A 12356-nucleotide genomic window follows, 5' to 3' on the forward strand; every position below is an offset into this window, starting at 1 on the left:
GTTCAGGGAGGGGGTTGAGTCCCCTATCATCCATTTTCACTAGCATTGACAGGTTCTCTCTTGGATCAGTTCTTGGAGACACAACCGCTTTCAGATCGGCGAAGTAGTGCAACAGCAATTCTTCTCTTCCAGCAGGGCTTCAAGGTCAAGCTTCAGTTTCAACTCCAGTTTCTCTTCAGCTTCTGAACGAATTCTAGCAGTGAGAGGCCCCCAGATATACTGTTGATCTCCCATTCATTCATACACAAGTTATGTGTATTGGGACAAGTACCCAGCCATTCAACACTCCACACTGCATTCATACCAGTTTTGGGCAGGGCTGTCTCAGTCTTTGTGTCACACACCAGATACTAGACATCCACAACACAGAATGAGTATTCGTTACACATTCCATTCACCCAGGTGCCACCCACAGGGTGTACCCACAACATACAGTCACTGTGGGGCTCCAGCCAGTCTGGCCTGGACTTCACTACAATACCATGTATGGAACTTCCACCCAACAGCCAGTCAGGGGGAAGGGACAGAGTCAGGGCTTCCCAGGACTTTGGGAAAACAAGGTAACAGGCAAGAGAAAGCAAACGGCCACAGGGGCCATCTTATTTCCTATCAGGAATCAACTGATATCAATGGTATCCCAAAATGGGGGATACTCAGAGCACCTGACAAATTCAGCATGGAGCTGCAACCAGCCCATACCCCGCTTTCTGGGCCACACACAGGTGCCCAAAACATACACTAGGGGCACAGGGTTGTACCCCCACCCATGGGTGCCTTAAGCAGTGGTCGAAGTGAGCGGGAGTGGTCGGGAGCGGTGCTCCTATACTTTTTTAAATTACCTTTTACAGATCCTATACTGTTATTTTAAAAAGAAACCGTTCCAGAATGGTTTTGTTTTAAAATAAAAGTGTAGGAAGAAGTTGAACCTTCACTTTCAGTGTACTGCACCGAGGTTCCCTTAAACAGCAGGGGCAAGTGTTTTTGGGGGTGTACTGTGTGTGGGAGGGGTTGTGGCACTGGGGTTTGTGAAGAGCAGGGGCAGGCCAGCTGGGAACATAGTTCCACTACTTCTTTTCGTACACTTCGACCACTGGCCATAAGGGTATCCCATGAGTGTGTACACCAAATAAAAAGAGAGCGCTGCACCGCCAGGAGTCCCACATGAACTCCTGCACGGAAAACACGACAGACAGAACACACAATAAAAAAGCAGTAAAGGACAAAGATAAGGAGGCCCGGTCCCTCTGATGCATTTCCAGTATCACAGCGCATTTATGTTGGTTGTGCCGATAATAAAGTCATGCCACAGAAAGAAAACATATCCATGCTGGATGCTCCATTATATGTGCCTAGCCCCACATAACAACATGCACATGTTTGTTTTGTCCATAATGCGAAGAGACAGCTCAAGAAAACATGAACACGCTGGATGCCAAGGTTGCCTGCCAAGTTTCACTTGACCACTACACACCCCAGACATACACACTTCAAATACACCCTTTGTGTACACATTCATACATGGACACACAGGCAACCCCATACATATCATTATTTCGTATGTGAAATTAGGATTCCATAACATGCAATGATGAAATATATCAAAGACACCCAATAACCAAGTCACTAAATTAGTAGGAACAAGTAGGGTCTATAACAGGGGTCTGCAACCGTTTGGCCGTCCAGATGTTCAAGACAAGTCAAATTATCCTTTGTCAGTACAATCAATTAAATGGGATCATGGGAGTTGTAATCCAAAACAACGGGAGAGCCACAGGTTACAGACCCCTGGTCGATAAAGAGGCTGCATGCATTGTATTACATTTGAAGGCCACCTCGGTGGCAGGGAGATGTGTCATATTAACATAGGAGTTTGTGCCTGGAAGATTCATCCTATATGTTTGATCTATCTTCTGGTCACCCATACTTGCGTTTGCCTGATGCCTTCTGGATAGACTGGTTTGAATTTGAACAGAGTTGTCACGTAACATTTGTATCAGGCAGTCATATCCCAGAATATTAAGACCAGAGAGACATGCAACACGACACCAAGTGACGCCCTCATCGCTGTAGAGACGTGGCATGCATGCCTCTATTAAACGTATAAAGTTGTATAATAGTGATGCCCTTTCTCGTGGGATGTGAATGGCTCCGCCAGAGCTCAACTGGATATTGCGCAGCAACCTGGGCTATTGCGCACTAGGAGGGGCCGTCGAGTCAGGCAGCATGTTCCTGCATGCAGGGAGGGCTCCTCTCCCGACGTGAAACACCTTTCATTAGAGCTTCCTGGGAGAAGAAAAAACCAGCAGCAGAACCATGACAACTGCAGGGGCTGCGAATTTCAAGAAGCCACTTTTTGTGAGCAGGTAGAGGGACTGCACTGCAGGGACATAGGAGCCACGGACAAGGAAATGCAGGCCCTTTGGAGGCCAAACGTGAGCAGGACTACCCTACGAGTAGGACTACAATTGCTTGCCAGTTTGTAGTTATATCAGTTGCATATTACTGGCTGGGGAGCGCCAATATGGCTATTCAATCCAGCCACTGTTTTCACTTTTCTCTATTTCATGACTTCTGAGACGGTCGATGTTTATCTCCTTCCTTCCTTTCCCTTGGTGATTCTTCTCACGGTCCTCGTTTTTTTTGGGTGCTTTCAGCCCTATTTCATTTGTTCTTCGATTATTGTTTTAGTTTTGTAATTTGTGTTTAGATTTTTGATTTGGTTTCTGTGGATAATCTTGTTTTCTGCTCCTCTTGCCCCCTCTCTTATTCGTGCCACCCCCTTCCTTCCATCTCTCCACATGCCACACATCCTTTTGAAGAAAACAATGTGTTATAAAGTTTCTAGTATGCTCCTCACTCTTAACAAATGTTCTATATCAATTATTTTTAACTGTATTTCAATGCCTGTATAGGGACAACAAATGTTTTCAAAAATGTTCTTTTGGAGAACCCTAGCAAACCCTACATGGAGGGGTTGGGCTTACTCGCTTTGTGTAATATGTGCCCACTTTGAAAAACCTTTCCAGGGTCAATTTTGGTTCCCAGGCCACGGCTGCTAGCAAAAGGACAAAATGAGCCCTCCAACCCCCTCCACAGACTCCAGCTGGTGCCACCCATTGTGCAACACGCACAGTGTAAAGGCAAAAAGTGCATGGAGCCTCGTCCATGCCCACCAGACATGGCAAGTGAGGAACGAGATCGCAGCACACCCCGTATCGTATTCCCTTGCACAACTTCCCCGGAATCTGCCTACAAGCTATCAGGTTCAAATAACAGGTGCTACACGCTGACAGTCTCCTGCTACCTATTTTCACAGAAAGTGCAGAGTGAATGAGGCATCATTAAAATGCCACACCCCTGGACTCTGAGCCCCTCTTCTACAAGCTTCTGCTGGCCTTCATATCCCCTTTCTTCCATGGCTCTCTGTACTCTGGCCCTCTCAAAGTGTTTGCTGTCCCTTTTCCTGTGGCCAAGGTGCCCTGCCGCCTGCTTCCAGTAATCACAGACCTTTATTCAATGGTTGGCTCTGCAGCCCCCTCAACCTTCTCTCTCAATGATCACTGCCACTCACTTCCATGACAGTAGCAGTGGAAAGCCCTTCCCGCCCAGTAAAAACAAAATCTATACCAGTGTTGGCTCATCCGTAATGGGTGAGAGGGCGCAGACCCAGCAGCCCCCGCTTCCATTATGGAGGGACCGAGAAGCCAGGCCAGTATAAACACTGAGCACTCCCTTGTCTGATTTTTGAAGCAAAGGGAGTGCTCCTGGACTGGCTGAACTGCCAAAGGGATACGCAGTTGCCTTTTCATAGTTCTGTTCCCCAGCCGCACATGCTCAATGAGACTGGGGGTTTTGCTTCCCCAACCTTGCATAGCCCACTGGAAATGCTGGCTGGGGAACTGCATTTCTGTACGTGCGAGGGGGCGCTCCTGCTCTTCCCCGCACCGACAAACGAAGCAGGCCGGAGCAGGGAGCTTCTTCACCATTACCCCTGAACATGCGCGCATGTGCAGGAACCAGGAACCTCTTGCCAGGACCGCTGGGAGGAAACATCAGGACTGGGGTAGAAGGTACCTTTATGTTAATTATTTAAATATGTGTATGGATGCGTGTATGCCTGTGTTATGAGTGAGTGTATGATGATGGGTGCTCGTGTGAAGGAGCAAGTGCATGCTGTGTGTGAATGCGTGTGTGTGTGTGTTTGTGCTGGGCTGGGGAGCTGATTTTGGCAAATGGGGCAAGAGGGCTACTGAACAACTACATTTAAAAAATGCCTTTGTTGCACAACCCCTGCCCCACTGGCCAAAGTCAGCTCCCCTTCTGAGGCGCTAGGTGCCTAGGGGACAGGGATGGTATTTCTTTTTACTGGGCATCTCTGATCAACGTATAATAAAGAAAAATACCATGCCTGCACCCCTGGCCCCCCAGCGCCTCACATACACACATAATCACATTGATTGTGTGCATGTGTGAGATGCTTGGGGGCCCAGGAGACAAGCATGGTATGTTTATATTGGTCCTCTATGAAAGATGCCTTGTAAAAAAAAAACCTTGACTGCCCCCTGGGCCCCCAGCACCTCGCGTACACACATAATCACATAAATTGTGTGCGTGTGTGAAGAGCTGAGGGTTCGGGGGTTAGGTAGGCCATTTTAGTACTGGGCATCTATGATAGATTATTAATCTATTAATTTTTTTTTTTTTTTTTAAAGTATTGCCATTCAATATGTGGGCACTTTGGGGTCACGCGGATCGTTGGAGAATAGTCCACCCGTTGTCTCAGACACCTGCGCAAAAACCCTTCCAACGTCTGGAGTCTGACTTCCTAAAACGCCGTTACAACTTTTTGGACAATTTAACAGCGACGAAGAATATGTAAACAATCTCTTCATCCACGCAGGAGTAGTGGCATGGCGTAATAGCTGAAATCAGGTTCCTGGTTACCATAGAACCATTTAGAGAACAGTATCGGACTTATTGAAAGAGGTCGGAGGGCATTCGGGTGCACTGTGGCACACCTACACTGCAGTAATCCTACTTGTGAGGAGTACGGTTTGAAGAGTACTGTTGGGGCCCTGGATTACATGGTGGAGAAAAAATTAAAAGTGTTCTTCCCCTGAAGAAGGTTCATGCATTTATTGCCACGAGGAACTGAAACATGTCGGGACTGTTTATTCTGAGTTAATAACACTCAGTGATTGGAAATGTTTAAATCATTATATAAATTTTATATGTTGATGTATTGTATTGTCATGTTATAGGAATGGATGTGAGTGAAACTAGTAATTTGTATTGTAAATGTATCCACTGTATGTTGTGTTGTGGGGTCCTTTTTACTGAAAATACTGTTTTAGAGTTAGTTTTATAAAAGAACAAGTTGGGTTGTGATTCAACCTATTAAAATAAACTATTTTTGATATTATAAAAAAACAAATAAGTACTAGGTCTATTTTTTCAAGACTATTGGTATAAAGAGGGTCTTTCAGCATCACACGATATGTAAAGATCAGTGTTGAGTGGGGAATGTATTTTCTGTCTCCTTTATATGATGAAAATGTTGGTTATCCCCTAACCGTGAGAGAGAGGGAATGTTAAAATAAGGGGAACGGTAGACCTTTGTAAAGATAGATCTATGGATGCGTGTATGCCTGTGTTATGAGTGAGTGTACGATGATGGGTGCTCGTGTGAAGGAGCAAGTGCATGCTGTGTGTGAATGCGTGTGTGTGTGTGTTTGTGCTGGGCTGGGGAGCTGATTTTGGCAAATGGGGCAAGAGGGCTACTGAACAACTACATTTAAAAAATGCCTTTGTTGCACAACCCCTGCCCCACTGGCCAAAGTCAGCTCCCCTTCTGAGGCGCTGGGGGCCTAGGGGACAGGGATGGTATTTCTTTTTACTGGGCATCTCTGATCAACGTATAATAAAGAAAAATACCATGCCTGCACCCCTGGCCCCCCAGCGCCTCACATACACACATAATCACATTGATTGTGTGCATGTGTGAGATGCTTGGGGGCCCAGGAGACAAGCATGGTATGTTTCTATTGGTCCTCTATGAAAATTGCCTTGTAAAAAAAAAAACCTTGACTGCCCCCTGGGTCCCCAGCACCTCTCGTACACACATAATCACATAAATTGTGTGCGTGTGTGAAGAACTGAGGGTTCGGGGGTTAGGTGGGCCATTTTAGTACTGGGCATCTATGATAGATGCCTATTAAGTAATAAAATGGGTGCCCTCTGTGCCCCCCAGAGCCTCACAGGCACACATAATCACATTGATTGTATATGTGTGAGGCACTGGGGGGCCCAGAGGGCAGTCATGGTATTTTTTATTTGGCATCTATGATAGATGCTGAGTAAAGAAATACCATGCCTGCCCCTGGGCCCCCCATTGCCTTGCATACACACATACTCACAATGATTGTGTGCATGTGAGGCACTGGGGGGGCCCAGGGGACAGGCATGGCATTTTTTACTGGGCATGTATGTCCAGTAAAAAACACCATGCCAGTCGCTGGTACACCAGGTGGTAGGCATGGCTTTTTTTACTGGGCAACTATGATAAAGCAAAAATGCTAAATGTTATTATGTGGCTAGACTGGCATTTTGGTGCAGCCGGTCTAGCCATTTCTTACTGTGACATGACATCCTATATTGGGCATCTTTGACAAAGCAAGTGTGATAAGTGTTATCATGTAGCTAAACTGGCATTTTGGTGCAGCCAGTTTGGATATATTTTTTATACAGCAGCATGCATTTTTAATGGTAAATCCAACAGGGGCATCTTGTGGGGGTTCTGACATATATTAGCAGAACAACAGGTTTTCTTATAGTATCATTACTAGCACTATACGCAACAAACATGAGTTCTTACATGTGAATAATGGCATATGCTGGTGCAGCCAGCATGAAAATATATGGGCACAGCCAGCGTGAAATGTTTTTATACTGGCACATGTTGTGTGCAAGGGCATCAGAAAATGTGTTGCCAAAATGCTCCTTTGCACTGTTGATGACTTGCATCGAATTGATTTTCTTCATGCGCTACCCTACAAAACTAATTGCAAACTGTTTTTCTTTTTACCCAATTTTTCAAAAATGTTTGTTGTAAAATGCACCATTTTAACCCATTATTTAAAATGTTCGTTAGGGCATATTTGGGAAAAATATTTACGCCCCTCCACTTAAAAACTCACCAGCCGCCACTGCACCGATGCTGACACATGCACCCTTCTTATGTGGCAGAGTTCACAGGCCCTCTCTCCGGTGTTCCTAGTCTCCCACTGACTACGTTCATCGCCCGTACCTTCTATTGCTCACAGCGACTCTTTGCTATGAGAATGCTCACATTCTCGTTTTATTCCCTCCCTCCCTCCGCCTTTCCCTTAAGGGTGACTTACGCGCTCTCCAGTCTTGCGTTCAGGATCTGTTGCACATTTGCGTTGGCTTCTTCAGTAGCTTGAAGGATGGTAGCATCGTCGACTGTCCGCGGAACGTTGCCATCTGCTCAAAACACACAGAAATCAGACAAGACCAGGTTGAAGCCTGAGAAAGTAATACATCATTCAAATTGTACGATGCCAACTGTTTAGAACACTCTTTTTTTAAATGCCTTTATTGATTTATTGTGAGCAAGTATTTATCGATAAACAGATATTTATCAGACAGCGGGCCTCATTACACGGATGGCGGTAATGGTTAACGGTCACCGTTAATGGTAACGGTGACCGTTAACCATTACCGCCTTACTACGAGGTTCCTTAGCGGGTTGGTTCTTTAACGCCACCAACCCGCTAAGGGACCTTGGTGCTAATTACGGCATCGCAAAATTGCGGTGCCGTAATTAGCACCTTCCCCATTCCCATTATGCCCTATGGGGCAAAAATGGGAATGGGGAAGGTCAGTGGTGGAAGGGGGAATTACCGCCCTGCCAACCTTGGAATGGGGCGGTAATTCCCCCTTCCACCAAGGCGGTGCCGGTATTTTGCCGGCATGGACCAAGGTGCTAAAAGCACCTTGGTCCATGTGCTAATACCGCCATCCGTGTAATGAGGCCCAGAATCTCACTTCACAAGCTTTCGGGTCCAGGGATCAATGCATTCCATGCGTTTGCATGGGGCTACTCTGGTCCTTCTCGGCCCATTCCATCCCATATTCTGCGCCTTTGCGCTTCCACTAACCATGGCATTACAGGGAGCCAGCAGCCAGTGCCTCCCAAGCTGCCTGCCCAGGTGGCATCTGATTTAGGGAGGACAGCAGCTCGCAGATCGGTATACTCTGCTCTGGCATGTTGCTTTCTACACCCAGCTCCGCTTCATCCTATTTCGCCACCTCTGGTTCTGTCATCACGGCCTTGATGGGAATTTACTTTCTAATCCACCCCACTGCGATTCTCCCCCGGAACAGGCAAAGCACCCTCTTTATAAACTTGCGGGTCATCTTTTCCTCATTGGATCCAGGAAGTAAAACTTACAAACTGTATTTTGTGGATCAAAGATCTGTGCAAAACAATCTTAGACACAAAGGGCCTGTTTCAGAGAAGTGTGTTCTAATGGCGCAATCCCAAAGGAAAACGTTCTGTGAATCAGGCCCTAAATGTGGAACTTTCTGGAAAGTAATTCATGCATTCGCGGGTGTTGGACCCTGCCGTGTGGCCCCACCCCAGTTGTACAACAAGGTCGCCAACCTTTTGGATGCTCATTCAGTAGTAAGGAGGACCAGAGTGATATTAAAGATTTGTGTGGCAGCAGGAAAATGCATATTTGGGCCTCTCTATACAGAGTATTTAGTTTCCAATGTGTGGTAGAAATTGTGCAACTCCCTGGCATGTATATTAAGGGGATTCCGAGGTAGAGAGAGGAGTATGGCTGGTGCCCTGAGAGAAAAAGTTTAAAATAATGGTGCGATTTAGTAAAAAATTCTGGTCAAAACATCTTCTATTAAAAACAAGTGCATCCACAAATATTACGCACAATAATGACTACCGCAGAGTCTCATATTTATCCCTCAATCCTGGAAAGGGCTGAAGAAGCCTGGAGACTGATATAGTCACTCGCCCAACCCGGAGTCCTGGGAAGGACTGGGGAGGCCCTACTGCTGGAGTCGGTCACCCAAACCTGAATCCTAGCAAGGGCTGAGGAGGCCTTACTGTTGGAGTCCCTCATCCAATCCTGGTATGAGAATGGCCAATAAAAGCCTCATGTTAGTGACAACTCTTTCTCATCGAGAACAGGCAAAGGTTGACTTCATCCTAGAGAAAGTGCAGTTTCACTATCATCCTGCCTGGGTTGAGAAAGGGTGATGTGACCGTCAAGACTGCCAGCTTCTTGCCATCCTGAAGAGTGAAGGCCAACGTCAGTATAGAGACAGAGAGGTTCATTAGCCTCCTGAACTAAGAAAGGTGATAGTACACCGAAGGACAGAGAAGTCTCACTAGTCCGGTGCACTGAGATAGGCCTACGTAAGGCTAGCGAGGAGGAGTCTCATAATCCCCCTGAAACTGTGACTATGGCTGAGAAAAGCCTCGAAACTACAAAGTTTCTGTACTGAACTGTGAAAGAAGGAGATACATCCTGACAGAGTGTAACCTTTATAAACAATATTGGAAACAAACCATATATTTCTCTTGTGTTCACTCGCGGATCTGACACTCATTTTTAGAAACTTGAATAAGTGATATCTGGTAATTGAGGTTCATGATCAATCCCGTGTGCATTTAGTTTAGAACAGTCACAATTCGATCCCATGAAAAGATTTAAGAGCAGAAGGTGTCACAGGAGAAACAAAAGAGGCCAGGATAATTTAAGGGGTCTATAGAGCACCCCCAAGAAGCACGTCAGTAGACAAGGATTTGTCATGGGGGCAGTGAGAACTCACAGGACACACAATACAAGGTCTTACAAGTGCAGGCTCAATTGACCATCACAGCAGAAACAAGAGCAGGCAATGAGATTCCCAAGGACCATTGAGACCAGTGCAGATACAATAGATGGTTTGCTGCTGTAGAAGACATTACCTCCATCAGCTGATTTGATCTTCGGCAGCTGAGTCACGATCACCAGGAATCCAAAGATGAGTGCAGTACGTGCCATCCCTGAAGAAAACAGAACAATCAGAAGAGTCAAGTGGGAGTTTAAAACAAGGATTATCCTGCTCCAGCCAAATGTAATTATGAGGAACAACTCTAAAATGACAATAATGCCCAACACTCCTGCTGGAAATCATAGGATGAAGACAAGAGAGACTCTTCAAGGCTTTCCAGAAACCACAAAGGACGATGAACATCACTACTCACCCTTACTTCTATCACAAGGGACGTAGGAGCCAACATACATTCACCAAAGTCCCAATATCTTTAAAATCATCCAACATAACCAAACACCCGCAATGCCATACACCAACCAGCAAACTATTAAACAGACCAAATGTAACCAACATCTTCTAACATCAGCAAACACCCCTAAAATCATCAAAGAACAAGATTATCACAAAATACCATCAACATCCAAAACACCCATACTGCCACCAAACATCCATGATATTAACAAATATTACTAATGGTGCCAGACACTACCTTTATTCCTATCCTTTGTGTGACAAATTGTATTCTGCCCTGCAGGAGTACAAGGATGAGTAGAGGCTAAAATTCCCACCTAGCCCTCACACTGTTACAAACCAAGAGCCAACACAATCAAAAAGGTAAAACAGGCACAGTTAAGACATATACCTCCTTTGCCCTTTGTGGTAACATGGGCTGGGGGAAGGCTATGCTCTTAAAAGAGGGGTGCGAATGTGATTCAGTAGCGACCCAAGCAGCAAAGTAGGACAGTACTAAATAAATGGAATGTCCAGTCAAGGCTCTATAAAAATAGATATACTTTAATAAAACACATCATCTGCAAAAATAACTAAATAGACAAATAGTACACTAAACCCAACCCGGGATAAGAACAGATAATAAGTAATGATAATATATTGAAGCACTGTGAGTAATTAATCAAGGGTGTCAGGTAAGTAATCACTACAATGATCTTACAAAAGGATATGTATCTTGAATGTAAGAAGGGAATTAGTGACCAAATCAGTCTCTAGGGCTCAGGAACTGAACCAAGGGGACAGTTAAGAGTCAGTAGTATCTTCTTATGGTTCTTGACGGTTCAACGACATCGAAGCAGCTTTTTTGGTGCTGTTCAAGCAGTGTGAATCGGGTTTATCCGGGTTGGTGCATTGTTCCAGATGGGGAGCAGGCATCAAGCTAAGGTCGAGCTGAAGTTTGATGCAGTTCGAAGAAGTGCGGCTCGTGAAGGCCAACAGTGTTGGTTTGTTAGTTACACTGGATACAGGGTTGGTGTCGAATGGCTCGAGTGCAGTGTTTGAAGATTGCAGTTCAAATGTTCTTCCAGGGTCTGGTCAACTGCTGATGAAGATCTGCAGCGAAGATGCTGGCGGTTCGAAGAGGCAGTTTAAAGGTGCAACTTTGAGCTTCAGTTTCCATCTCGGGCAACACGCTCAGCTAGCGATGGTGAACTGGTTTAAAGGTGAAGTTCGCAAGTTCGGGAGCAGCAGTCACACTGTTCTAAACGGGGAGTGGCATTGAGCTGGGTTTGTACAGGGCTTGCTGCATTTCTAATGCAATGTTTAAAAAGGTTGAATGGTAAGGGCCACCTGAGTTGGTTTGACAGTCAGTTCGACTGTGATGATGCTGGAGAATGCTGGAGAATGGATATGCAGTTCCACTGAATTGTCTGATCTGATAGAGTACTTGAGGGGCTGTTTATAGTAAGGGCCACCAGGTTCAGTTTGTTGGACTGTTTGGCGGTGAAGATGCTGGAAACTGGATCAGCAGTTTGATTTGAGCGGCTCAATGCACATTTGATGATCGGGCTTGATGTACCACCAAGGCCAGTTCGACTGGTGATTGAAATCGGCAGTGGGGATGCTGGCAGTTCAAGCGGCGGTATGAAGGGGGAAGATGAAATGACGAGTATGTCATTCTAACAAAGGCAACAACGTGCTTGGCTAATGTGGTGCGGCGGCAAACAGGTTCAAACATGCTGTACAGAGGTTCAAGGAGATAGAGTACCTACAGCAGATCCGGAGGGTACTGTGGGCTCGAAGGTGTCAAAAGGGCCAGAGTCATGATGTCAATTGGTTTGACTGTAGGAACGCAGATTTCCTGGCTGATTTGTTCCACTGGTTTCAGTGAGTCTCAATCCAGGGGCTAAAGGGTAAGTTTTAGTCCTTGTTCTTGTTCTCCCAAACACTATGGCAACTTGTCCACAACTGCATGTGTCCAACATTGCAGTGAGGTTTTGGGTACCATTGTGACTGGTAGAGAGGCAGGTCTTGTTCCAACA

General features: G+C 45.8%; 1 protein-coding gene across 4 annotated transcripts in view; it reads right to left on the reverse strand.

Moving 5' to 3' along the window:
• LOC138582114 (lactoperoxidase-like) overlaps positions 1-12356 on the reverse strand; it is a 464456-nt gene that overhangs the window by 448752 nt on the left and 3348 nt on the right. For all 4 annotated transcript variants that reach the window (XM_069653095.1, XM_069653094.1, XM_069653093.1 and 1 more), the window contains exons 2-3: positions 10016-10093; positions 7401-7503 (exon numbers count right to left, since the gene is read on the reverse strand). In XM_069653095.1, coding sequence (XP_069509196.1) covers positions 7401-7503; positions 10016-10093 — 181 coding nt within the window. The remainder of the gene's footprint in view (positions 1-7400; positions 7504-10015; positions 10094-12356) is intronic.

The sequence above is a fragment of the Ambystoma mexicanum genome, chromosome 3q, assembly GCF_040938575.1.
Source record: "Ambystoma mexicanum isolate Mex_15411 chromosome 3q, UKY_AmexF1_1, whole genome shotgun sequence".
Classification (NCBI taxonomy): domain Eukaryota; kingdom Metazoa; phylum Chordata; class Amphibia; order Caudata; family Ambystomatidae; genus Ambystoma; species Ambystoma mexicanum.